This window comes from Anabas testudineus, chromosome 11 (genome assembly GCF_900324465.2).
Source record: "Anabas testudineus chromosome 11, fAnaTes1.2, whole genome shotgun sequence".
NCBI classification, from domain to species: Eukaryota; Metazoa; Chordata; class Actinopteri; order Anabantiformes; family Anabantidae; genus Anabas; species Anabas testudineus.
The window spans coordinates 6697160-6725119 of record NC_046620.1 but is presented as its reverse complement, the minus strand read 5'-3'; the positions used below and the strand labels follow the sequence as shown (position 1 = coordinate 6725119).

The following is a 27960-nucleotide window of genomic DNA, read 5'->3' as shown; positions in this document are numbered from 1 at the left end:
AGGGATCACTGTGCTCTCATGACAAGTCAGATCTGATCCAGAGGAAGTGCCTCCGGCAGAACAGAAAACACAAAGAAAAAGGGGGAGAAGAAGGTGAAAGAGGAGAGGGAAAGAAAGGAGGAAAACCCTGCGAAGAGGGCAAGTGGTTTTGGCAGCTGTGGGTGTTACATCTCTCATCATCATCTCCATCCATCATTTGCTCTCCCTCCCTCCCTCCCTCCCTCCCACCCCCCTGTTCTCTTTTCTCAGTCTGAGATTGTTGATTCGCAGCTTCCCTGCCTTCTCTGATGTCTACCGGTTTTCTTTTTAACATTAAAAAAGAAAGATGAGGAGGAAGAAAGACAGAGTGTGTGATTGTTTTGATGGTGCTAGCTACAGGCTTTTGTATGAACTTGAGGGTGCGACTTGTAAAGCACATTTAAAGAGCTGAACATTGGTTGCTGAGGATGTGAGTGCTTCACTGAAGTTGTGTTGTCCATCACTAACCACCAGTAAATCTGGTATTATGGTAATACGAAGAGCTAAAATGCAAAGGGAATCTTTCATCTTCTTTCGGCCCACATGACAGCGAGTGACCCTGGCTCGGTTAGATGCTCTCAGATCTGCTCGGGCAGATATTTCATAGTCAGACAACTACTTAAAAGTCAGATGAGACTTCCAAAGCATCACTCCTCCCCGTTCTCCCTCCTTCATCACAGAGTGGTACCATTGGCACTCATGTTCCTCTCTTTTATCCTTCCACCCTAGTTTCCTCATAACAAATGGATAATAAAGGGTTTATTTCAAGTGCAGCTTATGCACAAGTAGGTGCATATGTGTTGGATTAAAAAGAAAAAAGAAAGAAGGGGAGTGAGCATACAATTAAAGGCTGTTACAGACAAGCACAGCATGGAGCTCGTCTCTCTTTGAGGGAGTCAGTCAATCCCCTCCCAAAACTCTAAGTAAATTTAAGTGGATTTCACTTAATCATTAAATATTTTGCTGACGCTGACCTTTAACCTTTAGATGCACATGGAAATCTTTACATATCAATAAACAATCAATAAACTATGCTTTTTGAAGGCCTGTGCTAAACTGCCACTATAATCTAATCTGTAACTGCAGACATATGTGTACAATAAAACTGAGCACACACCTGATCACTATCAGATATGACTGTGTTAATTATGAAGCTGCGTGTTGGGTATAGTTAGGATAAAATAATATGAGCCCCAAACATCAGCGGTCACAACAAAAATGCACATTCTGTCTGCAAACGGGCTTATTGCATGGACAAGGTTATAAAAGAACTTTAGAGCAGCACAGCTTTCTCGGTTCTGACCTGAACAAGAGGACAAAGAGTGAAGTGGAGCATAAAGGAGTGAGAGTAACACAGTGAATTAGCTAAGTAAAATATCTAGAGCACAGTGAAACCAGAGAGAGAGAGAAAAAAAAGATCAGAGCTAAGGAGAAAGGACAAAGTCAATAAAAACAGAGAGAGAAGGATCAAAATATGACAACATGGGCATAAAAAGAGACAGATGGGCTGGAGAGAGACGAAGATGAGAGATGAAGCAAGAGCAAGAGCGGAAGACAGAAATCTATACAAGAGGAGGAAGATGAGAGAGAAGACACAGAGAGAGATGAGTGTGTCCTTGACTAGTGCCACTGTTATCTTCACGCTTTATCAGTGCTGTGCTGATCTGTGCTGCAGAGAACAGTCAGACAGCGGCCATATGACATGGCTCTCATCCAAGGGACATTTAGCATGGTCTATAAACCTTGAGCTCACACTCATACATAGACACAGTCAAGCTTATTCATGTATGGAGCCGGCGCTAATGGCACCGCTGTCATTATGACAGCTCGATGCAATCGCCTAGCCATTTTCTGGTTAGCGATAAAATGCACAGACAGTCATGCTTGTAAAATAAATCACAAAGAAGATGGCATTTCTATTGTTGTTTCATAGTTGGAAATGGAAGCTCAAAGCAAAAATTATGAAAATAGCCATTTAATCAATTGAAAGAAGATCAGTCAGAGTTACAAGCATGGAATAGGGCCCTCCAGCCACAACTCAATGCCAGTGATAAGCTTTGATGGTTGTTTCATTCCTCAAATTCAGTGAAATAGGAATTCCAAAAGAAATAATGTTTATTTAACTCCACAGGAAGCTCCCTTGAGGAGGAGCTAATGATGGAGTTTTTTTCCTGGGAAGATTTTACTGACACTGAGGTGAAAGGATTGTGACAGGCACCACGCGGGGCTCTGAGGAGGCGTCAGCTGAGATGAAGACAGCACGACAACAACATGAATACACAATGACTGGCATGGGACGACGGAGAAAACTCAAACGTCTTTTTTTTTTTTTGTGTGTGTGTGTTTGTTTGTGTACAGTTTGATAATTGGAATATCCAGGCGTGCATGTCAATCTGTGGCGTGTGGACCATATGCACACATGCCAGTTTGGTGGCACATGTATGGAACATGTCTGTCTGCCTCAGCGTAGGTCTGAGCTATTTTGTGTCTGTACTCTTTTCAAGGTTTTGTGATTAGTTAATGTTGTGTATCTGAGATCAGTTTACTACTGTACAACCAGCAGGTTCCGTTTCCCCCTATGAGGATTTCCTTACTGATGGTCTGGTGTTGTGCCAGAGGGCTCAATTTGACAACAAGTCTATAATGCAGTGAATACAGTTTCTTTCCAAATGTACTAATTAATGTTTGTGCTCCTTTTGAAGTCTTGTTTATGATACTGTGGCTTATTTCAAAATCATTATTTTCTGCTCATTATTTGTGCAAGTGGATAATCATGGGGACTGTGAGAGGGAAAAAGTTATAGATGAAGAAGGGAAGAGCAGCCAGAGAGAACTGAAGGAGAGAGGCCGGCAAGATGGCGAGTACGTGCAGAAGGAAGGAGAGAAGAGGGGTTAAAGTGTGAAGCGATGTGGTCAGAATGAGAGCTGCAGCTGTGCTGTGTCCAGCGGAACACATAAAAACATACACACACATACACGTACAGAAGCCAGCCAGCCGTGGGGACTCCAGAATGACAAATGACAAAGTGACAAATATGTCTTTGGGGACCAGGGCAGCAGGAATTGAGAGTTCTGCACGGTTAGAGAAAACACAAATCCCACACCACACGAACACAAACAGGCAGGGAAAGGGGACAGTTTAGAAAGGGACAGAGAGAGCGATGTTAGGGCTTTGTGAGTGGACACGCGTACTGTATAATTATCCTGTTAGCTACAGTGTGTTTACATGTGTGCATGAGACATTTGTCATCATCTGTCAAATACTTTAACGTATGTGATCGAGAGGTGACAGCAAATGTCAATATGGACTCAAACCACATTTGACAAGCTGCTCTCATTCAGGCTCACCGTCTCATTGTCTCGCAAGTGCACACAGAAACAAAGTCTCATGGGAGCTCCACCATGTCAACCTTCTGTGTTCTCTCCTCTATTGATTCGTTGTTTTTTTACCCCCTCCCCATCAATCTGTTTTGTTTTGTCCCTCTTACCAGGGGTGTTTATAGGGCATCCTATGGGTGAAAGACACACACGAGTGGAAGTGGAGAGAGAGAGAGAGAGAGAGACAGTGTGACACAGAGAAGCAGAGTGATGGAGAGACAAAAAGAGAGAAAGAGAGAAGGAAGAGATGAGAGATAAGAGGTTTGCCATCAGGGGATATTGCCTCGCTCACACTGTGTATTGACTCATGCTATCTGGGGGTGGGCTTTTCTAGGCTGCAGTGCCAAATACGCACATCCACCCACACAAACACACACAAACACTAATCTTTCCTAACTTTTGTGGTTGTATGTTTGTTGCAGTTTACAATGCGGAACTTATCAAACAGAAACAAAGTCATATTGAGCACATAGACACAGCAGCTGACAGCCAAAGTATCTTGTGTCCATGCACTAATTGGCATCTTCCCCCTGCGACTTGCAGGGAGGTCCTCGGACAAACACACATCAGCTGAAGGACGCAGGGGCATGGGAGAAGCCCAGACAAGCGGAGAGAAAAGTCAAAAGGAAGTAAAGGTATTGATCAAAGAGCTAGTGCACACATAAATGAAGGAGACAAACACGGAGAGATACAGGCAGAATCAGAGTGTCAGAGGCATAGGAGAGCGATGGGGATGCCGAAGAAGACAAGTCAAGGAGAACACGGGGAGGAACAAGGCGTAGCACCCCCATGTGGAGTTTAATGGTTCATCCCAGCAGTCAAGGATGCTGGCAGGAGGTCTGAGGATGGATCGATCCAATCCCTCAAACAGGGGTGGAAAACTTTTTGTCTTTGAGAAAGAACAAGTGAAGGATGAAGAAGAGCGATGAAGACAGGGAGAAAGTTGGGGAGGGTGAGCAAGCAAATGGGATAGAGCAAAAGTGAGAGACAGAGTGAGGGAGGGAGGGAAAAAGTTGAAAGGAGACTCAGGGGGATGAAGAGTTAGGGTGGTAGGAGTAATAGGAATTATCTCTGTAATGCTGTTTGACCATGCAGAATGCCTGGGCCGATGCAGAGCGGAGAACACGCTGAGTGTGTCACCCAGAGTGCTAGTCAAACTTTAATTAGAGCCACAGAATTCATGCATGTGGGAATACCCTCTAGGTGGAAATAACTGATTGATCTGATCTGTTAAAAACACTGCACATGCACACAAAGTGAGAGAGAAGCTGACACATCAACCTACAAAGACACATATGTAACATGCATTTTTCTAAATGACACTAACTAATGCTCTTTCCCTAAACCTCAACCTTTCCATTTGACAACACTTCCATGATGTGTATTTAATAAATGTCTTCATAAATTCTTTTAGTTACAGTATTATAGTACTGTACTGTATATCCAATGTGTGTCTTACTTGCTTTTTGTTGGTCGATTTTGATTTTGCACTATAAATCTGTGCAAATCACATGGGTATCATCCAAAGGTACAACATTTATAATTCAAAATTCTTTCATAATATATCAGTGTGGCACTATAGGTTAACTAAAATGCAACAACACACCAAATGACATCATATAAACCACAGACCCCACGTAATCTTTCATTTACAGTCCCTTACTTGCGTTCCTGTATCCTAACCATCTCCCATCACTCACTTTTACCTGCACCCCTTCATCCCTCCATCCATTCCATGCACCTGCTGGTGTAAGTCACATCAGTGAGCAAAAGGGCAGAAATCCCTTCTTTCTGAGGAAGGAGATTAGGAGAGAGCACAGACAACTGGATTTAAATAAAGATCACCTTCCCCACGGGGCTCATCCCTAAACTGGAAGCATGTGAGAGGGAGCAATAGTAGAAAGAGAGGTGAAGACAGAATGATTTAGCGAGTACGCTACTGGAATATAAACATTTTTATAAGCTGAGTTCAAAGCACAATCACACATGTGCAAGCACAAGCACATAAACATATCCGCCTGATAACATGCAAATACTGACACCTGAAGGTCAGCAATGGCTCTCTCCCGCTGAAGTGCATTGCACTGTGGGAGAAGGCAGAGAATTTAGTGCTTGTTCCCTGAGCTCCTTATCGGAGGTGTCACCTGTAGTGAACCTCCCTACCACACTGTTTTAGGTCTCCGATGTCACTGTAAATTTACCGCTTCCTATCCGTTCCTATCTAAGAAGTTAAACTCAGCATTTCTATGTCACATGACAATCACACTGCTGGTAAACAGGGGGCACAAGAGTTTTATAGGAACATAAAGTGTTCAGAGTCTAATAAGAACTGACCATCACAGTATAGACAATGCATGTCCACTTTTAAATGCCAAACCATCAATCTGCAACAGACACTCAGATCTTATCAATCACAGTGGTGGTAGGGCTGGAAGGAGAGGTTATCTCAGTCCAGTAAATAGCCTTGACATTGGTGGGCACAATGTCAGGACCGGAGAGACTTACACTAGCTCTGAAACACTCCTGACTCACATAAACAGAATAAAACTTTGTACTCAAAAGGACAAAAGAACAAACCAGAGCTAAAATCTGAACACTTAACATGCATTATTAATACGTAGTGTACATTGGGTTTCTTTGAATTACAGGCCTGAACCCAAAATGAGTCGCAGGCCTGTTTTTGGTAGACTGAATTCAAATCTTCAGGATAACTGGTTTATTTTCAGCACACCTCCGAGGGCAGCACTGAAACCTTCTCAGCATGGATGTGGTTGCATTAGATTATTCACAGTTGATCCTCGATTTATGTAGAATCCCTTTGCTGTGTAATCAGAGAAGCAGGTTACGCATTCATTTAGAACATTATTGCTTTTCTCAATGCCACCCCATTCATTCGACTGTATACATCACCTTAATGAGCACAAGAGGTGATTTCTCATCTGAACGTTGTCGCTGTGGACTTGAATTGGCTTGGATTTTGTAAAATATTTTCTAAAATAATGCAGTCAGCACACTCCCACGATTCATGCAGGGGAACTCCTTAAACTCATAAATTTCTGACTTGCAATCTCCACTGCAATAAGGCTCTTAGAAAATTATATTCAGTACTTTTTCAGGTCCCCAGACAAAGCCAGTTTTGTTTCCGACCCTCTCAGTGGCGCCAGTGGCCTGACACTGTTTGTGTCGGTCAAACTGATGCATGTTAAAATTTTAGACTTTTTCATTTAGGGAATTCTGGTAGGCAGAGAAGTGGACCTAAAATGTTGAGGTCCTGGCCTCAATCAAATTGAGGCAGGTAAGGTGAGAACAAAGGATCGCCATGGCTAAATTCCTCAGTGGTGTGGAGCAATGAACGAACAGAGGAGCAAAGATGAAAGTGTCTTGTGTAGGAGGGAGAAATAGAAAGACCAGCGTGATAAAGCAATGAGCCATCACGTGACAATCCTGATAAAAGTAAACTGGAAGTTTTCAGGAGCAGTAAGAGAAGCAGTCAAAGTTATATATACAACAGTCAAATGGAAAGCAAACAGTAACCTAGAGCGAGATTTGACAGTTTTCTTAGCATCACAACTTGGGGTGGAGAAAAAAAGAGAAAGGTTTATGCACCAGAGCGACGTGGAGATGGTGTAAAGTAAGTGAAGTACAGAGTAGAACAAGAAGAAGAGGACAGATAGGAGGAGAAGTGTTGTTTTTGCTCGCTGGTCCGGTCCTCCTCTGGCCCATGATTCATTGCAAATGAAATGTCACCCTGGCAGGCAGTAATACAGGCCGGCCCGCTCCCCTGCAGCCTAATTGAATTTTACAGCCATATAAACAACAGTCAGCCAGCGAGGAGAGAGAGAGAGTAGTTACTGATGCTAGTGTTTATAGGTGGAGGCTTCTGATGTGCCATCAGAGTGTGTGTAAGGGCCTCTGGGGAAGCATAGCACAAAGCACACAGATGGAGGGGACGCCAAAGCAGGCCTGCCACTAGCACGACTCCCTCAAGACGTACGCACAAATACACGTAATAACCGTGGCACTAAAACCGTCTACGCTTGGAGACACATATTGGCTAAATACTACAGAAAGCTTTTACCAGAAATACCTGAATCAGGCAAAGTGTCGATGAGCAAATTTGACTGCACTCTTTGCTAAATGCATCAACACTTTGTGATTATACTTCATTTCACATCCCTCTTAACTTCTCAGTCATTTCCTAGAAATGTCCCAAACTGCCTATTTTATCAAATAAATACCACAACATCCAGGTTATCTCTTACTCTGTTAAAGGTGGTGCTACTGTGTATGTATGTAGTGTCAGGACCTCTTCTGTTTTCCCTATTAAAATATGCTGTGGTATATAGTTATTTCTAGAGAATGCTGTTGGTAATTATAAGATCCATGAATAAGTTATCTCCATGGAAGCAAAATAAACACATGCTAAATAGTCTTCTCTTCACGTTTCACTGTAAACCATCCTTGAGTGTGTTCTCCCCTGTTGGTTAAGTAAGATGTGCTGGCAGAGCCTTTTCTGCAGATGACAGTCACAGAAGACTGTATAGGAACAGTCAGCAGTGTCCCCTCAGGCTGCCCCGGGGGCCAGGTCAATTTGTCGCATCCTGAGAGAGGACATCACCTCCATGACAGCCAGGCAGGTCGGCAAACAGGCACAAACGCATCTGCTGCACCGAACTGCTGCACCTGCAGTAAATGTCTTGAAAATTAACACATCAGACTGAAAGAAGAGAAATCACTTCAACAAAGTCGTCACACACTAAGCAAATACATGACCCACTCAAAACGATTTCATTACTAGGCTGTGTATTGCTTTAATTCCACTGAAATTAAGCATTTGATTCTGGAAATTACCGGTCCCTAAGGGCGTACAGGATGATCACTTAAAATAATACAATGTAAAAGCTATAAAGGGCACAATTATTTCAGCAAGCACATTGAAGGACTGACAAGAAGAAATGTGTCCTAAAGAAAACAGCATTTTAACAAAATTGTAACTGACAAAGGAACTCCCTTCATTTCTATTAGTAGTGCAGCTGATCCCACTGGGATATCTTCTCCCAGGTCAATTTCAACCCTTAGGAGATGGGTGCCTAGAGGATGAACGAAGTACAAAAGGGGAGAAAGTGGGAGCCTTCACTTCCTTTATTGCCACTTACAGCTCTGACAGCCTTCTGCAGGCCTCCCTGACCAGTGCACTTACCACATACAGAGCAGCAGCCTTTTGAAGGCAACAGTAACTCGAAAGATTTGCAGGTCACTGTTCAGGAAACTGCCTTTTGTCAATGCTAGCTGAAATCACCTTTAGCTGGCAGTGACACATTTTAACCAGATAGGAACCGGGGTACTATTGCATATTTTTATATAGTCAATACAGGTTTTCACATATTGCCTTTAAAAGCTGAAAATTGAAGCTTTAGTTACACACTTGAAGCCGTAAAAGGCAGTGAACACGGGAACGACTCTATACTGGGAAAAGAAATCAAATATGTCATATGTCCATGTTGTAACTATAGTCACCAAACTACAGTATAGACCTTTAGGTGAGCTAGTCTCCTTGGTTTCGTCGCCTGTTTGTGTAAATGTGGAACGTGACACCAGTGTGTAAGAGAAGAGAGTGTTTTAATGTCAACTCTCTACTGTCCAAACGTATTTAAGAAACTATTTCTTGAGCTCCAACTCAACCAAGGACATCATTTAAGCCCCGAAAGCAACTCTACCTTGATATGTTTGTGCTGCCGAAACTCCAATCTGCTTCCATTCTGTCTTCAACCTGCCAACCTGTCATGCAAAATGTTTCTCTCTAACAGTTAGCAAATGTGTGTGTCTGTCTTACAGTGTCCCTGCCTGCTTATTCATCTTCCTCTTTAGCAGCTAGTCTGCTTGTTTTTGCCGTCTGTCCCTCCTCTGCCCATCTGTCTTTCTGTCTAATAGTTTGCTGGCTGGTCGATCTACCACTATCTGGCTTACAATTGCTGCCTCATAAACTGGGATGAGATTTATCCTCGTGCCAAATGAGAATAACGACTTAGGATAGATGGCGCTGCCTAGAGGAGACAACACTGGGAAAGAAATAAAAACGGCAGGAGAGCCAAGCCTGTTTGCATGCGTGGCGGAGTGTGTGCGAGCATGTGCATGCATGAGGATATTAAAGACTAAAGGTATGAGCTGTCACGTTCGTAGGTGAGACAACAGGCCATCACATACCAACATAACAAGCTGACGCATCATGTCTTATTAGTTTTACAGTACTTTATCTAATGCTCGTCAGTGAGTGACAACAGGCTATTTTCTTTTTTAAAAAATGACCTAACCGAGTGTATGTGCGTTTGTTTATGTGACATAACGCTGGCGCAGCAGAACTCCAACCATCCCCGCTGACTTTGACCTTCCCTCCAAGCAGGTGGCCCTGTTTCTCTCATTGTCCACCTCTGACTCTCCTTCCATCCCTAAATCCCTCTGTTCTGCTGCCTCATCCTTCCCTCCACCCATCCATCCTCCCTCCGTCCTTCCATTGCCTCTGTCATCCCTTGATCCACCCATCCTTCTCTCCATTGGACTGGATGATGCTTGCAGTCCTTGATACAGAGCACGGAAAGAGGCTTCATAAATACACCATCAATCACCACAAGCAGGGCCAGTTAAAGCCATATGACACACACACCATTGATTTGGTATGCGTGTGTGTGTGTGTGTCATAATGCTTCTCACTGCCAAGACATACACACAAAATAGCCAAAATAAAAAAGGAGCATTCCACTGTGTTTATATATACACATACTTGAATTAATTTCCATGTGTAATGACAAAAGACACCGGGCATCCGTGTGAACAAACATGCATGGGTGTGTTTGTCCATTAGCAGCCAGGTATTATCTGTGCATTACAGACACAAGGACAACAGTCCTCTGCAATAAACACACACATTGCAAACAAATAAACTGTACAGAGACCAAACTGTAAAGTACAGCTTGTGTGTACACATGTATAAGCCCAGCAACCAGTACTCCCTTTGTGTGAGATTGTGTGTGTGCACATATGAGTGTGTATTGGAAGTATGCGGGTGTTTCCTATCAGAAATGCACATAAGCAGGCATGTGTGAACTTGTGTTTTCCTGTGTCTGATTTTTCAATCTGTGCAAACATGGCGATGGTTCGCTGAGCCACACAGACTCGCCGCACTCCACCCCCTCAGTGTGCCCTGTGTGATGGATGATAGGGAGGGAAAATAACTAATTCAACAGTAGATTTACATTGTTCTGGATAGTGAGCACCACAACACATAGTGAGACAGGGTGAGAAAGTGAATACAGGAAGCGGGAGAGACACGCTTGCTACCTGTGTAGTGCGAACTCCACCAGGCCAGCGGTTATATGCATCATTTCATAAGCAGTTGATTGAAATAGGTTAAAAATAATAACAATAAGAGTTTAGTATAATGTCACTATAGTAAAGATCAAGAATATTGTGGCAGTAATATTGGATTTAGGATGAAAATATATTAGTAAAAAGCTGTAGTCCCAAATATTTTTGACTTGTCTCCTCTTAAAACGAAAGCCATAACCTAATGTGATATACATTCCTCTTGTGAGTAATTTTCACTTCCCAATTAGTTGTTTATTTGAATAACTTTTAGAAACCTAAAGGAATAAAACTGACATAAGCCAAAAAGCTCCAAATAAATAAACACGATTAGATTCAGCAGAATGTGGTTTGAATGCATCTCTGTTCTAAAGCATGTGTGTTGTGACAATTCATCTGACATTATCTCTGCAATCCTCTCGGTATCCTCCTCTGCGTCTCCACCTGTGCACCCCCACCCACCTTACGCCCCCAATCTCTCGGTGTGCCAGTGGACCACAGGCTCTGCAGGAGACCTCTATACCAGAGCACAGTGGAAATGTCACCCATAACACTCGCCTCAGGATGCCAATCACTTCACACTGCTCCCCTGTGTGAGTGTGTCAGTGTGTGTGTGTGAGAGAGAGAGAGAGAAAAAGCAGAATAGAGGGACATGTCACTCTGTGTAAAAAGCATGAAACAATTATTGATAGTGTGTGTACAAAAAAAGTCTCTACCAGAATCTAAATCATACGTTTTTTTTTCTAGATTCATCTCTTTATGTTTTTACGTGAGTGTCTGAGTGCTAATGAGCCTGTCCATCCAAGGGGATTATGGGTTGTTTAGTCAATATGAGGACTACAGGTGTTTGTGGAACCGTGCATGATTATACATCAAAACAATGAGTGTGTGCCTGTGTGTGTGCTGAGTGGTAGGCAGACCTTAGTTAGGCGTGAAGACAGAAACAGATGGAGTGGGTTATGAACAAATAACACACATAAGCCTGCGAGAGAGTGGGAGTAAGCCCATGTCTGAGCATGCATATGTGGTGTTGTTTGTTTCTGGTGTGCTTGTGAGCTTGCATGTGCTGCATGTGAGTGTGTGGATATGCAAATAGACATGTCTAAGAAATCCTGGTGTCCATTTACATGCACGTGTGCATGCATGCGTGTGGGGGGGGTTCAGAGCACAGAGGCACAGGTGTCCCTGGAAATGCCATTCATTTACATTGGGATGTGGACTGTGTGTGTGTGTGTGTGTCTGTGTATCAGTATGTGCAAGGGAGGCTGCACGATAGGGAGGGTGATAACAAATGACAGCAAAATGGGGAAGGCAGGGGGATGGAAAACTAAGTTGGCACAGGCTGGCGTGCCAGGCCCACTGTGCAGCCAGGGGGGCAGGCACTCTGTCCTCACGGCAGGGCCCTCAGCCGAGCTGTGAATACAGAAACAACAGCCGGTACACAACCACACAGATTCATACACAGTAGTATCATACAGTGATGGCAGCACTGTCACATGGAAACACACACGTATGCCTTTGTACCAGTGCACATTAATGGAGTAAAGAATTGTGACATTCAAGTCATACAGTAACTGTATAGCGGAGTTACTCAGAAGCTCGCTAGAACAAAGATGAAATTAAGAAAATGAACAAAAGACGTCTCCATATCTGACCAATGATCTCTATGCGTCCCTCAAGCCAATTACAGGACGTCACACGTCTTGAATTGATATAGCAAGCTGTTGTTCAGACCTTCTCCCCATCACCACCGTGATTTCCACCAGAATCTACTAGTAGATCTCAGAGAATCCTGTCCTATTTCCTTTTTTTTGCATGGCTGACTGCTTCACATGAGCTCCAACTTCCAAAGCCTCTATCTTGTTTACATCAATTGAAATACTACTATGTATGTATGACTCTCAAATGTCATGTGACCCAGTCACTTGTGACAAAAAAATGTCAATCAAAGACGGTTCAAAGACTCAGTACTCCAAAACACACAATGGATTGAGTCATTTAAATGTGTAACAAAACATCTCTAAGATCTATTCTGCAAATCCAGCGACCTTTGACTTCACACCTCCGGATATATTAAAGATATTTTTTCATTTCACTCCTGTGATTACAATGAGACTATGCTAAAAATAATCACTGCTTTAATGCCATTCCTTACTTCCTAATAAGTGCAGGTGTGTGTGTGTGTGTGTGCGCACTTCTACGCTCACTGTCTTTTGAGCATTTTGACAGAATAAGTACGTTTCACCAAGGTTAAGTGGGGGCAGACAGATCTATACACTGATCTCACATCAATTTTGAACAGATGGAAAGTTATTAGTGGAGGTTGAATGAGGATGGAAAGAGGTGATTGTGGGCCAGCGGGGCAATTGCTTGACAGTGGCTTCTCACCTACAATATATCATTTTTAACAGCAGATGACGGATGCACATGAATGATAGCCAGGCAGCATGCATATGCTTGTGTGCATATTTGGAGTGTAATTCCACATCTTCATACTCTGTTCCCTGGAGCCCAGGAAAAAGAGCTCTTCAACTAAATCTCTCCCTGTAAACACACAGAAGCACTTGTAAGCTGTCTTAGGCATCGGCGTCTTTCTGCTGTGTCAGGTCGGGACACGAAGAATTACAGAGTCTGACATAATCAGACTTAGAATTTATCTTCAGGCCAAGAGACAGCTTGTCCTCAAGGAACCTTTAATGTCGGAGATGTTCACTCGGGATTCACAATCTGTGCACTGTCAGCAACTGTGGCCCACAGTCAAGAGCATCAGCTCTCAGGGGGGGCGGTTTGAGTCTCAGATAATATAGTTTTAAATAATTTATTTTAAAAGGTGGGAACATTTACTCAAACTATAAAAGAAATGTATTTCTTCAGTTTGCATCGACAATTTGGAGATACATGGTTTTTACAGGAGAGCAACACTTTGTAAAAACATGCAGTGTCACTGAATGCAAATAACGCTTCTTACTCCATAAGTCTGATAAATATGTTCGCTAGAAGGAGTGAAAAATGGTGCCGCACTTACCGGCTGCACTGTTAATCTTCCCTCATTGTTCCATTTTGATTTATACCTCCTTGTCTTCACCGTATACGATATCTACAGTATTGTGTTATTGAGCATCTGCTGAATAACACAATTTCTCCACAGGGATATTTAAATTTCTTACTATACTAGGCTTACATCTGATTTTTCTACCCAGTGATTTAATCAGGAGCACCTAATGTGAACTAATTTCAACTCCTACAGTGAGTAATATTATACACGTTCGGATGTGTTGCATCACTCCTCGGAAATGTTGGAGCAGTCTTAGAATGACTGGAAAAATGTAAAATCCCTTAGAAAATAAAACAAGGCAGTAAAAACAAAGGAGGAACTGGTGTGACTAGAAACAAAACCGTCTCATTTTGTTCATCTCCTTTTGAACCATCGTCCCCGTCACGTTTTTCCTTACAGGACATTTCCATGTTTAGCTGAATGTTTGATTCAGCTCAGTGGTCGTAAGTAAGTGAACCAGAGAGAAATCCGACTGTCACGTCAGGGGAGTTTGCAACATGATTAAGCTGGATGCCAACCTTTTCTAACTTTGATGCATTCATGTCGGCCGTATTTAATTCATGACTCTGGTGTGGGGGCTTGAAAGACGTACAGTGAGAGAAGAAGGACGGAGGTAACGCTCTGTACTTTGTGGGTTCAACTCATCTTCTCACTCATTCTGCCTGTGGTCAAAGTTCTCTTATCTTTTTCTGCCGTGTTCATTACTGTTTCTTGTATGTATTTCTGATGCCCCCCCTCCCCATTCTTCTGCTCTTCCACATCAACACACCTTTAACCCTGACGCTCATCTTTACTTTCATTCTACTCTCATGTCTTCCTGCTTTTTCCTGTCACCGTCCTCCGTCTTTTCAGTTTACATTACCCGTCCTCCCCCCTCCCCCATTCCCCTCTCTCACAGCCACTTCTCCACACTATTATTGTGTGTGTTTGAAATCATATTTTATGCATTCAGCTCTTATGCAGAGTGACTAACAAACAGCACAACCACAAGAACTCTCCGGCAGCTCTTTACTGCAATGCTGTGTATTCCTCTTCCTATATTTCTACTGCCCCACCTTCCTCTTAACATTTTCATCTTCGTCCACAAAATGCCCTTCATTTTTTTCCTTTTCTCCTTTCTGTCCTCTTTTCACTCTCCCTAGGTAAAGGTAGGGAGGACAAGGATGAATGGTGAATGATTGGCCTCCCTCCTGCTCACACTTTCAATAGACATGGGACATTTTAATGGTCCTCCTGCTACTGAGCATGCGCATGTAGGTGCTTGCATGTCTATGTGGGGATGTTTCAACATTTTTTAAAGTGTGTGCGAGTGCTTGTGTATATTTGTGCTGTCTGCCCACTTGTTGTATGGCTTGCTGGCTAAATAAATACATCAGATGCTGGGCTCAAAAGAACACATTTGTCATTCTCCCAGGAGTATGTGAATTATTTAAAATGAAAGCTGGGGAGAGCGATGACTAACAGTAGCAGGAGACATGGCTGGAGAGGAGAATGATGTGGGGGGGATGGGGATAGGAGCACCAGATGGGCAGGAGTGGCACCAAGCCAGGGAGAGCTGGTGTAAAGAGAAAGGGGTAAAAAATGTGATAAAAGAGTGAAGAGGAATGGACGAGCAGTCAAACACTGGAGAGGGAAAGAAGAGGGTGGGTGGGCGATAGCAGTTTGGAGAAGGGGCTTTTGTAAAGAGGCACAAATCAGCTGGAGGTAAGCAATGAATGCAAGGCTCAAGAAAATAAAAGTCAAAGAGAAAAATCTGAGGCAGCTTCTGTCTGAGACAAAAAGAATGAGGGAGGGTTGATAAGGACATGACAAGAAGTGACAGCAGACAGAGGGAGGAAGGAGTGCAACAGAGGGAATGACTTCAGAAACATATGATTAGGCACTTGTGCCAGATTTTGAGCATGCACACGAATGCACATACACACACACTCTCCCTTTCTCTCTCTCTCACACACACATACATCAGATAAACCTCCAAGCTTCTGCAGCAGATTTCAGCCTGTTAACCTGACTCACCCTGCCTTACCCCATCTCACCCTGCCACATGGTCGCCCACAGGGGGCAGGGAGAGACAGAAACAGCAAGTCAAAGAGAATATTGAAAAGAAGAGCGATATAAAGTCAAAAATGGGGAGGGGGGGGGTAAGGAGAAAATGAGGAGGTGGAGGAGGCAAACGAACATAGGTGTTAGCACTGCTGAGATCAGTGGGATAGAAATTAAGTGCACACATCTTTTGCAGTGTAGGGAGTGTTTGTGGGGGGGGGGGGGGGGGGTAAACGTGTGGGCGAAATAAAGAAGTAAGGGAGGAAAGGGGAGGAGAAGGAAGGCGTGTAGTAAATTACAGAGGGATGGAGAGCAATAGGAAGGAATAGCAGGGTGGTGAATGTGCCTGGAGCTGGATTGTGAAGCAGCAAACAACAGAGATAATAAGAGAATCTGCTGAAAGCACGCACCACACTCCATAATTACATAGAAAGATCAGCCTGTCTTAATTAGAACAGGATGGAGCTCATGAGTGTGACAGAAACACACACAAAAACACACAAATATCCATGCATAATGCAGAGTTTGCGAGGTGAACTATTACATAATTTATCTTTTCCCCCTTGGTCTGTTCCTGCCCGTGGTATTTCATAATGAGATTGGTGAACATGTGTGTGCTCATCACTCTGAGCATCCTGTGAACAGCGCATGTAGTAGTAGATTGGATTGGGAACGCACAAGGTGAAGCTTTTTGATAATATTCTCCTTCACATCTACAGTATACTCCTGATCATATAACTACGAGCTGGTCAAAGTGTCACCAGAGTCAGGAGAGAAGCTGAGGGTTAAATGTTTCTCTTTCACTTTCACTTAACTTGATTTGAAGAACAAATGGAACAAAACCATATCAACAACATAATATACAGTTTCACTAGAATCAGAAAACAATTCAGATATGTATGCACACTGAGTGAAACCAAACGCACTGATTGCTGTTATTAGATGATGATTTTTACCTATGACCTTGCTGATGGTTTGTCAGGTTTGGGTACTGCAGTGAATTTAAGTCTTTCTTATAAATAATTCAGAGCCTAACTTTAAAAGTCAGATGATGCTGTGCTTGAGTCGGGTATATGGGAAAGCATCCCAGCATGTACAGCAGCAATGAAGTTAGACATAAGCCTCTGTATGTTCAGGTTGTTGTATGTATGTTATCATACACAGTGTTTCTGATTCCCACACATACACTGATTTCTCCCTTGACACATTACAAATTTGGACCATTAGCTGTATCTTGTCAAATTAAGTTCAATTCAGGCAGTGAGCTATTTGTTAATTATGTCTGTATCAGCAATAAAATAACAGCAATGGTTAGAGAAGCACTATGCACTATGACAACACTGTCTGTTAGTTTAGCATGACTGTTACTTTGTGTGTGGTAATAATCCTCCTCTCAGCAGCACAACACTATCTGCTTTATCCATTATCAGTGGCTACTCACTGGCTATTCAATATTATTGACCCGCGCTGAGACACTTGGTGTGTTTGCACTCACTCACTTACACAATTAGACCCAGGAGTAAACAAGACGTAGCTGCAGAACCTGCACAAATTGTATATAAACACACACAGAATTTAGTTGAACATTAGGGTTATGTTATGCCATGATTGCCTGCTTTGCATTCATTATATTATGTTTCATAGTAGTTGGTCATGCGTGTCCCCCATGTACACATACTGTGCTTAAGTGTGACTCTCACTCTCACACACACACACACACACACACACACAGATGTAAAATGCACTATCCATTTATATAGGTACATACACACATGCCTTTCTTCTGCACACACAATTAAACCAAATGCAGTGTGCATGTTTGCTGTGTAGCTGCACACACTACACCACAGTGCACTACTAAATGTGTGTCCTTAGCTATATATGTGCATATGAGCAGTCCCAGCGCAATTCCTCAGTTTAGTGGAGCATTACGGCTGATCAATAGCGCTGCTGCAGTGGGAGATGTCGGGGTTGGGGCTGCATATTCATACCATTACAGCTGGACTGAGAAATTAGGCATTACAGGGAAAGTGTGTGTGTGGATATAAGTGTAGAAGCAAATGCAGACCACACTGTTAGTCACTAAACTAGACGAGGGAAGGCTGAGCACCAAAGATACTTCACCCCACCCGCTCCACTGGCGACATGCCTTACGTGTGCTTTTCTCCCTTTAGGTCTGTGGTTCCTTAAAAATGTAAAAAAACTTTTTGTTCTCTTGTTAGAAACTAAATTTTCCCTCCTCGTCCGTTCTCCTGCATTTCCCCGTTTTTCCTCGTAGCTCATCATCTGTCTGCTCAGTGCCTGCGTTGGTTTGTCTGTTTCTCAGATTTTAATGTTCTCGGCTCAGCTTTTATTGCTGTAAAAGCATCGCTGTGATTACAAAAAGCAGGTCAAGCAACACATACTTTGTTTGCACAAAGACCAACTGCCAATATGAGTGAACAGTAGTTATCTCCAACTGTCAAACACTTGGGACTAGAAATTCTGCAACCGAGCAAATGTTCTGCTCGACTTGAAATCAGTGTGGTTGCACAAATTGTATCATTAGTTCCCTTTCTTGGCTGCTCCTACCAACTCCTCTCTGTACGTTTTAAAAACCTCTAACACTACTTCTGTGAACAACATACATTTGCAGGTCCTTTATTTCTGTCTCTACCACCTTACATCTGGCATCTCTCTTGTGGGAACCTTGATTTTCCTCAATTATCATCCCCTCCATCCCAATCTCACACCAGCTAGTACTTTATACGTTCTAATCAGTTGGTCTTCCATTTCACTTGTCTTGCCTGTGTTTCCTTTACAGTTTTCTCAATTCTGCTTTTCTTCCAATTTAATTATATTGTTGGCAGGACAGCCCGACACAGTAATTCAAATATCCCCGTTTGTGTTGCCTTGTCTCATCGAGTGTAATTATCTTGACATTTACTGGCACATTGCATTGCATAAAAACTCAGCTGACGGTAGTGAAAGTCACATACAGAACATGAGGCCATTAGACTAAAGAGAAACAACATAAAAGTTAAATTCCAATAATAACAATGAATTAGAACTACGAGGAGCTGAGCACACAGTCTGCTGTCCGGTGACTCCAACACCCACATTGCATTGCACAACAATACAAGATGGAGTGTGAAAGCTCACAGCAACAGTCAGATGATCAAACTGCTGCTGTTGTATGAGCAATTGTGACAAAAGAATCCAATACGTCAGAGAGCGACACCCTACGCACACCCACTGACAATGCTTCATGCACGTGTGTGTGTGTGTGTGTGTGTGTGTGTGTGTGTGTGTGTAGGTCATTACTATATGCAAATGTTAGAAGAAAAGCAGTGGAGTGAGGAAAAAGTCTCTCTCTTACACACACACACTAAAGCTGTTGAGAGTGTTCAACCTCACAGTTCACATACCATGCCTCACATGTCAATATGTGTGACAACACTCAGACACCATATGCATGAAACTAAGTAATAAAAAAAAAGGGACCCACAGCACAGAAGGCACGACTTAAAGTGAAATGAATAGGGGAAAAAAACCCAAATGTCCACTCTTTCTCCTTCTCTTTGACTCCAACCTTTCAAACAGACTTTTTGATTTCTCTTAATGTGCATGTAATTACTCCTCATTCTCCTTCACTCTTACAGTATTTCCTCTTAGCTACAGTCTCTTTTCATTTGGATCATTCTTTCCTCTCTTTCATCTACCCTCCATTCTAATCTGTTCTTCTATGTGCTCCAAATCTGAACGCCCTCTCTTCTCACTTCCAATTTCCATCTGCCGTTTATCTGCTTCAGTTTGAAAGCGAAATTCTTCATCTTATTGAGATGACTGGGTTGAGATCATTTCAGGTTCCTGATTCAAATTAACTTGCTGAAGTCTTTCTTTGGAGGTGGTGAAATGACTCATCCTACTTTGTCTTCATTTATACTGAAACTCTAGAATAGAAAATTAAAAAAAGCCAGAGAACACGAAACTGGTCAAAATAAATCAAAATATTTTTCTGAAAAATATACAAAATCTAATACAAGTCATAAATGTGACTTCCCTCATTTTTCATTCTCAAGTTTCTCCTTGTTGTTTTGTTTCATCATAATTTTCTGTGTTCTTTTATTTATTTTATTGCATCTTTGTTGTCTATCCTCTTTCATCTATCCATCCCACTGTGTTCACCCACTCCCTACCTTCACAGCTGCTGTGTCCCTCCTCGTAGCCGGCGCTGCAGCTGCACTTCCCAATGGGGACCAGCCATTCCCCTTCGGCGCTGCAATGCATCCTGGGAGGACTATCCATGTCAACCTCAGAGTTGTTGACACAGGTGCCGCGCACTTCTACCAGTGTGGCAAAAGCCGCCTCAGCCACAGTGTCTGGGAAAACTGCTAGATTTTGGACAGTGGCAAGGCAGCGTTTGTAGTACACCCGCACAGCCACCAGGGCCACGCAGGCACCGACGTCCTGGAACGCCAGGTGGAAGCCCTTACGGTTAAGGTGGCCAATCTCGCGCACCTCTGTGTTCAGCTTCATTTTTCTTTCACCCAAGTCACCCTGCGTGAAGCTCTCGTCAGCAGCAATGGTATCGATCTTGGTGTAGCGGTCCTCTCGGGTCACGCCCCCAAGGTCCCTGTCTGTCTCGACGTAGAGTAGGTTGAAGGTCTCTTTGCAGGTGCCTGCTACACCAGGGATGCTGTTGCAGTCACGCAATGTGAACTGGAGCTCCACAAAAATGCGCTGGCCGCCTCGTCGCGCCACCCAGCCAGTCTGCAGCCAGTTGTTCTGCTGAGTGGGCTCCATCACATTGCACACCTGATACGTCCGGATGGGCTTGTACTTCTCATCTACACCGCTTATCTCCTCCCACTGGAGAAAGAATGCAGAAGGAAAAATTAGGAGAGAGGAACAAAGTGAAGTTTAGGTGAAGGAGTAGTTAAGAGGCAGAGAGGAAAGGAGAACAAGAGGAAGCAGCGAGTGTCATGAAAAAAAAAACAGAAATACAGCATTATGACACAGGGAAGCAGAAAAAAGGTGGATAAAAGACAACAGACATAATAAAAACAAAAGTCACAAAACAAAGAATCGAGTCACTTCAGGTTAATAGTGTAATGACATAAACTGATGAGTGGGTGCATGAAAATTGCCACTCAGACTGTCTAATAACGTAACATAGAAAGGGAAAAACTGCACAATGTGAGTCATCACGTCACCTTTGGGTGATGTGGATGAAACTGTGGTTCAGACCTTAGTCACGTTTCCAGCTAGTTTATTTTGATCTCTGTGGCTTTTGGCTCTGAACATAATGACGTATAAGTAGAATGTTAAATACTACTATCTACACTCTTCACTCAAGTAATGACCTAAAGTAAAACTAATGTGAGGTCTGAGACAGTGATAGAGGTCACATGCAAACCTGTTTAATCTAGATAATGTATTTTGCTGACAAAGAGTCTCTTGTCAAAATGTCAAATATTGGTATATTGAAATGTTGATAAGTGTTTCTGTTCCAAAGATCAGCAAAAACAGACGTCTGTGTATTGATCTTAACATGGATTAAAGGAGTTTTGTAGCTTTATTGATTTGTATAATTCACAATTATTTGTAAATCTGCTGACAGGTATGCTCAATAGTGGCCTGATTTACTTTCAGTTAAGAAAAAGTCCAGTTAAAGGTAATTAAAGCATCTGATCAAAGACCAGTAGTTGTACACTAATGACACTGACAGAGTTCACAGGAAAAAAAGGGGGCAGAACACCACACATGGGTGAATCATAGGATACTAATTCATTAATCACAGGTTTGCATGTGGTCCAAAAACCTGAAGCTGTGTGTGTGTGTGTGTGTGTGTGTGTGTGTGTGTGTGTGTGTGTGTGTGTGTGTGTGTGTGTGTGTGTGTGTGTGTGTGTGGGTGAGGGGGAGCCTTGGAAAGGCCAACCTCCAGGTGGGAAGTGGGTGACAAACTGCTCCGGCAGTGGCAGATTCTTTAAAAAGGGCTCCTGCATTTGTCTTATAATCATAACTTAGCACAAAGCCAAATCGATCGATGCAGAGGGAGACCATTTATCTGCGGCAGCGTATGTGTGTGGCTGCCTTTGGACGCTGCAGTATCCTAGCCTGGATTAGCACCATCGATTAATGATCATGTTGAGCTCTGGGCCGGGAGAGAAGCGAGAGCAAGGTGTGAGAAAGAAAGTAGAACCAGCATAAACTTAGAGGCAGAGAGATGAAAAGGGGTCATATGTGCCAGCTGTTAAAGCAAGCAGCTGTGCTGTGGAGCCTTGCAAGTGAACAACAAGGACACGTACAAACAAAGAAGCACACACGCAGACAATGAAAAAGCAAGTAAGTACACTTACTCCATTAGGGGGATATGATGTCCAGCCAAGCTCGGCCTGAGTCTCTTTAGAATTCAGCAGAACCACTGCAAAGAAATGGACAAGGAAAGAGATAGATAAGCATTCAATAATAGGTCGATTAAAAAGGTTTAATAGCAGCTTTATATGTTTAGTGGATCATGGTTGCCAACAGTGCACCTGAGTGCCAAAAAAATAAAAATAAAATGAAATAAATGAGATAAACTCAGGAAAAACGATGTAAAGTGTTGTCACTTATATTTACAAGCCTAAAACTAGAAGTGCAACATGACATTTTGTGTTTGGAATACTGAAGGAAAGCCATTAACATTGAGGAGGGCTTGTCAAAGTGTGGTGAGGGTGAACACATCCTTTGATAAGTGCACTGATGCCATCTGTTGAGGGCTTAAGCTGGACAAAGAGCTTTCCATCCTCCTCTGGCTTCAGCGGTAAAAAACACACCAGAGACAACAGTAAACAAAACAGGACCACGGAGCTTTCAAAACAAGCCGAGAGACAAACAGCACCCCCAGTTCGCCTCCAAAAGGCACAGCAGAGAACAAAAAACAATGCTTAAAAGTGTGTGTGTGTGTGTGTTTTATGTCTTTCTCCTTTAGTACCATGGACAGGGAGCAGGAGGAGCAGTAAACCGTGTGTTGTTTTCAGGACCATGGACAGTGACGCAAGCGCCGTCACTAAGAGTATTATAATAATACTAATAAGAATAATAACAAAAATGGACACAATACAATTTTAAGCACTTCAGTATGAACTACTGTAGAACTTGTTTAAGATGTGAATTTGACTCTCACCACTCTAAAGTTTCCATAATAGCAGTAGTACTGCTTGTCAGAAAACCAAAGTACTTTAGCACACCACTCAAACTGAGGTTGACAAAGCAAAGCAAGAAGCCACAGTTCACTAGTCAGACTGTGTTTGAGTTATCACAGGCATCGTTTCATACTCAGTACTTTCAGCAGCCGTGCACGGAGGTCGTCATCAGCACATTTATCTTAATCTATAATGTAATAACATCTGCAGTGGCATATGGTGAGCAGCATTATCACCTCATTTGAAAGAGATTTGCTGATGTTAAAGTTACCCAAGCTCCAAGCTTGTCTGCCTAAAGAGACCTCTCTCTAACGCACACAAAGTTTCAGGTTCTTTTTCAGCACCTAACGTCTGACAAGCAGACAAAGTCAGCTTTTGAGCACTTTAAATAACACCCTCTGCTTTTCCCCAACCTTTAAAAGTGTTGCTGTCCCTCTTGCACTTCAGTGTGCTCCTTGGCTTTAGCTTTTGTTTCTACTTTGACTTTCATCCACATCGGGAGCTTTCGAAAATAACCTGCTCCAGACTGTCCTGAATAGACAGCAGGTGCCTTAACAAGTGACCATTTTCACCTCATCCAAGTGATTCTGGCACCTTTTGATCTCATACCCGATACAACATGACAAATATTTGGCCTTATCAACAGTAACAACTGTGCACATAGACGTCCTGGTGAGTAAAGAGGAGAAACCTACGCAGTCTGACTCACGCTTTAGGCCCTGTAAGAAACGGCGACTCAAAACCTGTAATGTTGCTGACTCATGCTCTGACAAGGAGGCAATGGACACAAAAATGTGTTGATGTACCAAAATGGAAGATTTCTGATGTCTTACACTTACACAGAGTACCAAGTGTCAAAATAGTCCCATCAATACAACAGTTGGAAGCAGAGATATTCTGAGCTGTATTCTTTTACACTGTTTCATCCAGAGGCCACGAGTCCACTCACTCATGGGAAGAATGTTAATACAAAGGTTATATAAACATAAAAAAGGCCTATTCTTTAGTGTGAACAGCCAAAACCCTTAGAGGCAGTGAATAGTTTTTTTTTTTTAGTTTGCTTGAAAAGGAGACATATGCACCTTGGCTTTAGTACAACGAAGCCTTGCTGGACCATGAGAGATCCTTTACTAAACACTTAACTTCATTGTTTTTGGGTTAACTCCACAGAGCACCCAAAGCATGGTTCTGTGGTCGGCTGATAACACAGAGGCATTTGGAGAAGATTAGAGTGGGAGAGGGCAAGGGTGGTGTAGAGACACAGAGGAAGACTGAGGCACGAGGCGAAGAGACGATGAGAGGAAATAATCAGCGGAGGAGGGAGAGAGAAAAAGACAAAAACCTTGGTTAAGCTGGCAAGACAGAAAATTAAAAAAAAGAAAAGCAAGGAGCACATGAAGTGCAAATAAAAGAATACACAGGGGTAATACACTGTGGGATCAGTGTGCCTTAGTGAGCCAGTCAGTCAGACAGAGACTCAGAGGACAAAGTTGGCACTATGATCACACACTGAATAAAGCCTGTAATCATAGACTAGTTAGACAGACTAATGGGCCTTTGGGGGCAGAGGGAAACGAGAGGCAGATAAGAGAGACAGAAGACAAAAACATTTAGTAAGAAAACCAAAGTAGAGGAAGGAAGGGTCACCGAGAGGAGGAGAGAGGGAAGAAGTAGGAGTACGAACACGAGACAAAGAAATGTTCTCCCTTTCTTCGACACGTGTCTCCACCTAATAGCGGTGACACATTAGGCACTAAACACCAATTTCAAAAGGTTGATTCATAAGTAATTGCCATCATTACAGGGACAACGTGGACGTGTGAGCAACTTTTGCTTTTTTTTTTTTTTTTTTTTTTCGTCCATTTGGTCCCGGCTCCATTTAGGACGCACAAGATGAGGCTGACTTTCATCACTAGTAGAAAAACATTATGATCACAGCCAGATAATGTGTAAGAGGGGGCAACAGGCTCATTTCTCTTCTCAGGCACATAATGTGGAGAGTGACGGCGTGATGTATGTCAGCTTAGAAGACGAAAAGAACAGCTACAGTAGTTACTTATGTTATGATAAATGAACAGACACGGGAGTGGGAGGGGGAGTATTTAAAAGGCTTTCATAAGAAACTGAGAAAAAAGGCTTTAGAAACCTTTCAAAAAAAAGTTAATCAGCCACTGTAAGAAGGCCCGTGATGACTCAGGAACCAGTCTTGTGTGAGTGAGAGGCATGCAAAGAGGTGGCAGACAACGGCAATGTTGTCTGAGTGGAAAACATCTGTGCTTTTCTTACAGCAATTAGATCGTTATGAGCGATTTCATGCAGCATAATGTATTGTGGGAAAAGGACAGTAGATTTTAATAACAGTAGCATGAGAGTGCCAGACGTTCTGAGGCCGTTTTGTGGGCTTCTCGATTTGGTTTCTTTGTTTTGCCGCGAGACGTTTCATTAGACGTGTATGTGAAGTAAAAACATCTTTTTTTAACTCCCTTCCTCACCTTTCTCTGGTTTGTGTGATGTTTTAATTGAGTTGTTCAGCCTCGCTGACACGCAAGGATGAGATGTGGTGCAGGATACAAAGCGAGCACTAAGGGAAGAGCCTGCCGTGGAGGAGATCCTCTACAGCACTCGGGTCAAGTGCTCAAAAGAAGAAGAGGGGACTGTCGGTGCACCCAGAACACTCAGGAAGAGGCAAACAGTAAAATGTAAAAATTGGCCTTGTCAAGTGTGTTCCCAGCTATTTATTTCTTTATAGTGGTAGACAACAACATGAAGACGTATCTGTCAACAGAGCACAATTTAAAGAGCCTCCAAAGGTAAAGGGTTCCCATTCTTTGTGCGATAACTGCAGCTCTTGAACTGGCACTTCCAAAAGCAAGTACTTAATGTGAAAGGAGAGAATAAAAAGAGCAAGGACACCAAAACAAAACCAGCATTACAATGATTTACATCCCTAATGAAACAAAAAAAAAAAAAAAAAAAGATGCAGCTGAGAAATTCTGTCAGAGACAAAAAGAAATTGACCTCTCTGCTGAAACACTGCTCACAAATACACAACGTCTCACACACAAATATATTCTAACAAATTCAGATGCTTTAAGTCTCCTCACAGAAAGTGGATCATTTCATAATTCGCCTTAATAATGTGCTATGGTTTCATGGTGGGATTAGCGCTCGCATTGTGCAGCTTCCCTGCAACCCATGGGCTTCTTATCAGCCAGTCTGCACCCAGGCAGACCAGAAAGCTCAGGAAGCTCAACCTGCCCAGAGAGAGAGAGAGAGAGAGAGCCCAGAGCCGGTGATAAGCACAGGTCACCAATGGTCGACTGGGAAAACTATTGTCCAGGCATTATACTTGTTAGATAACGAGAGTGGAAAGAGAAAGCTAAACTTTGAACCGGCTGAATGTGAAGTGGAAGGGGTGAGACAGGAAAATAAAATATAGAATCGAGCTGTGGACATAGAACTTGGAACAACTCAGTTGGACTGAGACACACTGATGAGGAATTGACCAGCATTAGAAGACCTAAAGGATTCGACTACGGCATGAAATGAAAAAAACATGTCAGTAGTTTTCTTAAAAGCGACACAGGAAGGACCGTTAACAACTTGAAGAAAGTACTGTATGTACACATGTGCGAGAGAGATTTTTCAGGATGTCGTTTGTTGATCCCTGAGGGGAGAGACCGGTTCTTCCCGTCCCCCCTAAACAGAATATCAAAGCACAAGCACCCTTGAGGCTGGTTGGAATTTACAGTCTTGCTCGAGGACACTGGTGCAGGGTGGGAACATGGGGCTTTGAGGGCCAGAATCACAGCACTTCATATGAAGAATGATCTTGGAGTTTGCCACACCACCCTGCTGCTCAAAGACGTGGGAGGGAGGATAAAATATAGTTGAACAGAAGCAATGCAGTAATATTGCTATGGGACTGATAAAACAGGATAAATGGACGGGGATATGAAGTGTCACATAAAAACACAAACAGGCACATAAAAGATAAATGCTGGGTATAAATGGACACACACAAGTCAACAACAAACAAACACACACACACACACACGCACACACAGCCAGCCAGCAGGGCCATAATAGCAATTCGAACAGCAGAACACATTAACTTCAAACAGGGCTCTCCTTTTAACAGAGTCATTAAACTTTCAACTTCTGTAACGTGACATACAGTAAAGAGACTGAGCTGTCTGCTCTCTAAATCCAACCACGCGTTTACCTACACAATGCATGACAAAGGGTTAACTGGTTAGACGCTCTCATGGTGCGGAGCGCGAGTCCTTTATTTGTACAATTTGCTGATATAGGCTGTGAAAGTACACAGACGAAAAACTGCAGCTGAAACTCACTTTGGGATTAATTTGTTTATGTGGGGTAGGGGCTGCCCGACATTGTGCCACGTCGCACACATGAATGCATAAATCTGCACTGATTAGAAGTTTAAATACTCAGATTTCGTGTGGATTAGACAAAAAGAGACTAAGGTATGAAAAATCTTAACTAAAACAATCGGAATAGTAATTACATAAAAAAACATACACAGAAACGTGGCTCTGCAGTTCATGTAGGCTCCTGTCGAGCTAACCAGTGAGGCTGCCTGTATGTAATAAAAACAGACAAACTGTTTGTCTTTTGTTTGTGATGAGGTATCTCCTGTGCAATAGGTATGATGGTGTTAATCCTAAACATTTTCTGTGGCTAACTCACAGAATCCAAATCGAGAGGCCACAATCATCGAGAAGGTGTCAAGACTGGATCTGTAAAGGAAGGAAAGCCTACATGTGCCGTTCTGAAATCACTTTAACTGGTGGTTTACCATGGGAATGGTACCACCTAATATTCATCTTCTCCTCTGATTACTCAGTTTTTCCTCCACTTATCCCCTCCTATCTACCTCTCTTGCACTGCCAGTCTTGAATCTGAATGACCACCT

The 27960-nt window shown here is 42.8% G+C and overlaps 1 protein-coding gene across 1 annotated transcript in view; it reads right to left on the bottom strand.

The window, feature by feature from the left end:
• Nucleotides 1-27960, bottom strand: part of LOC113153544 (ephrin type-A receptor 7) — a 128207-nt gene that overhangs the window by 74998 nt on the left and 25249 nt on the right. Inside the window, exons 2-3 of the mRNA XM_026347223.1 lie at nt 22194-22258; nt 20031-20703 (exon numbers count right to left, since the gene is read on the bottom strand). Of these exons, the coding sequence (XP_026203008.1) occupies nt 20031-20703; nt 22194-22258 (738 nt within the window). The remainder of the gene's footprint in view (nt 1-20030; nt 20704-22193; nt 22259-27960) is intronic.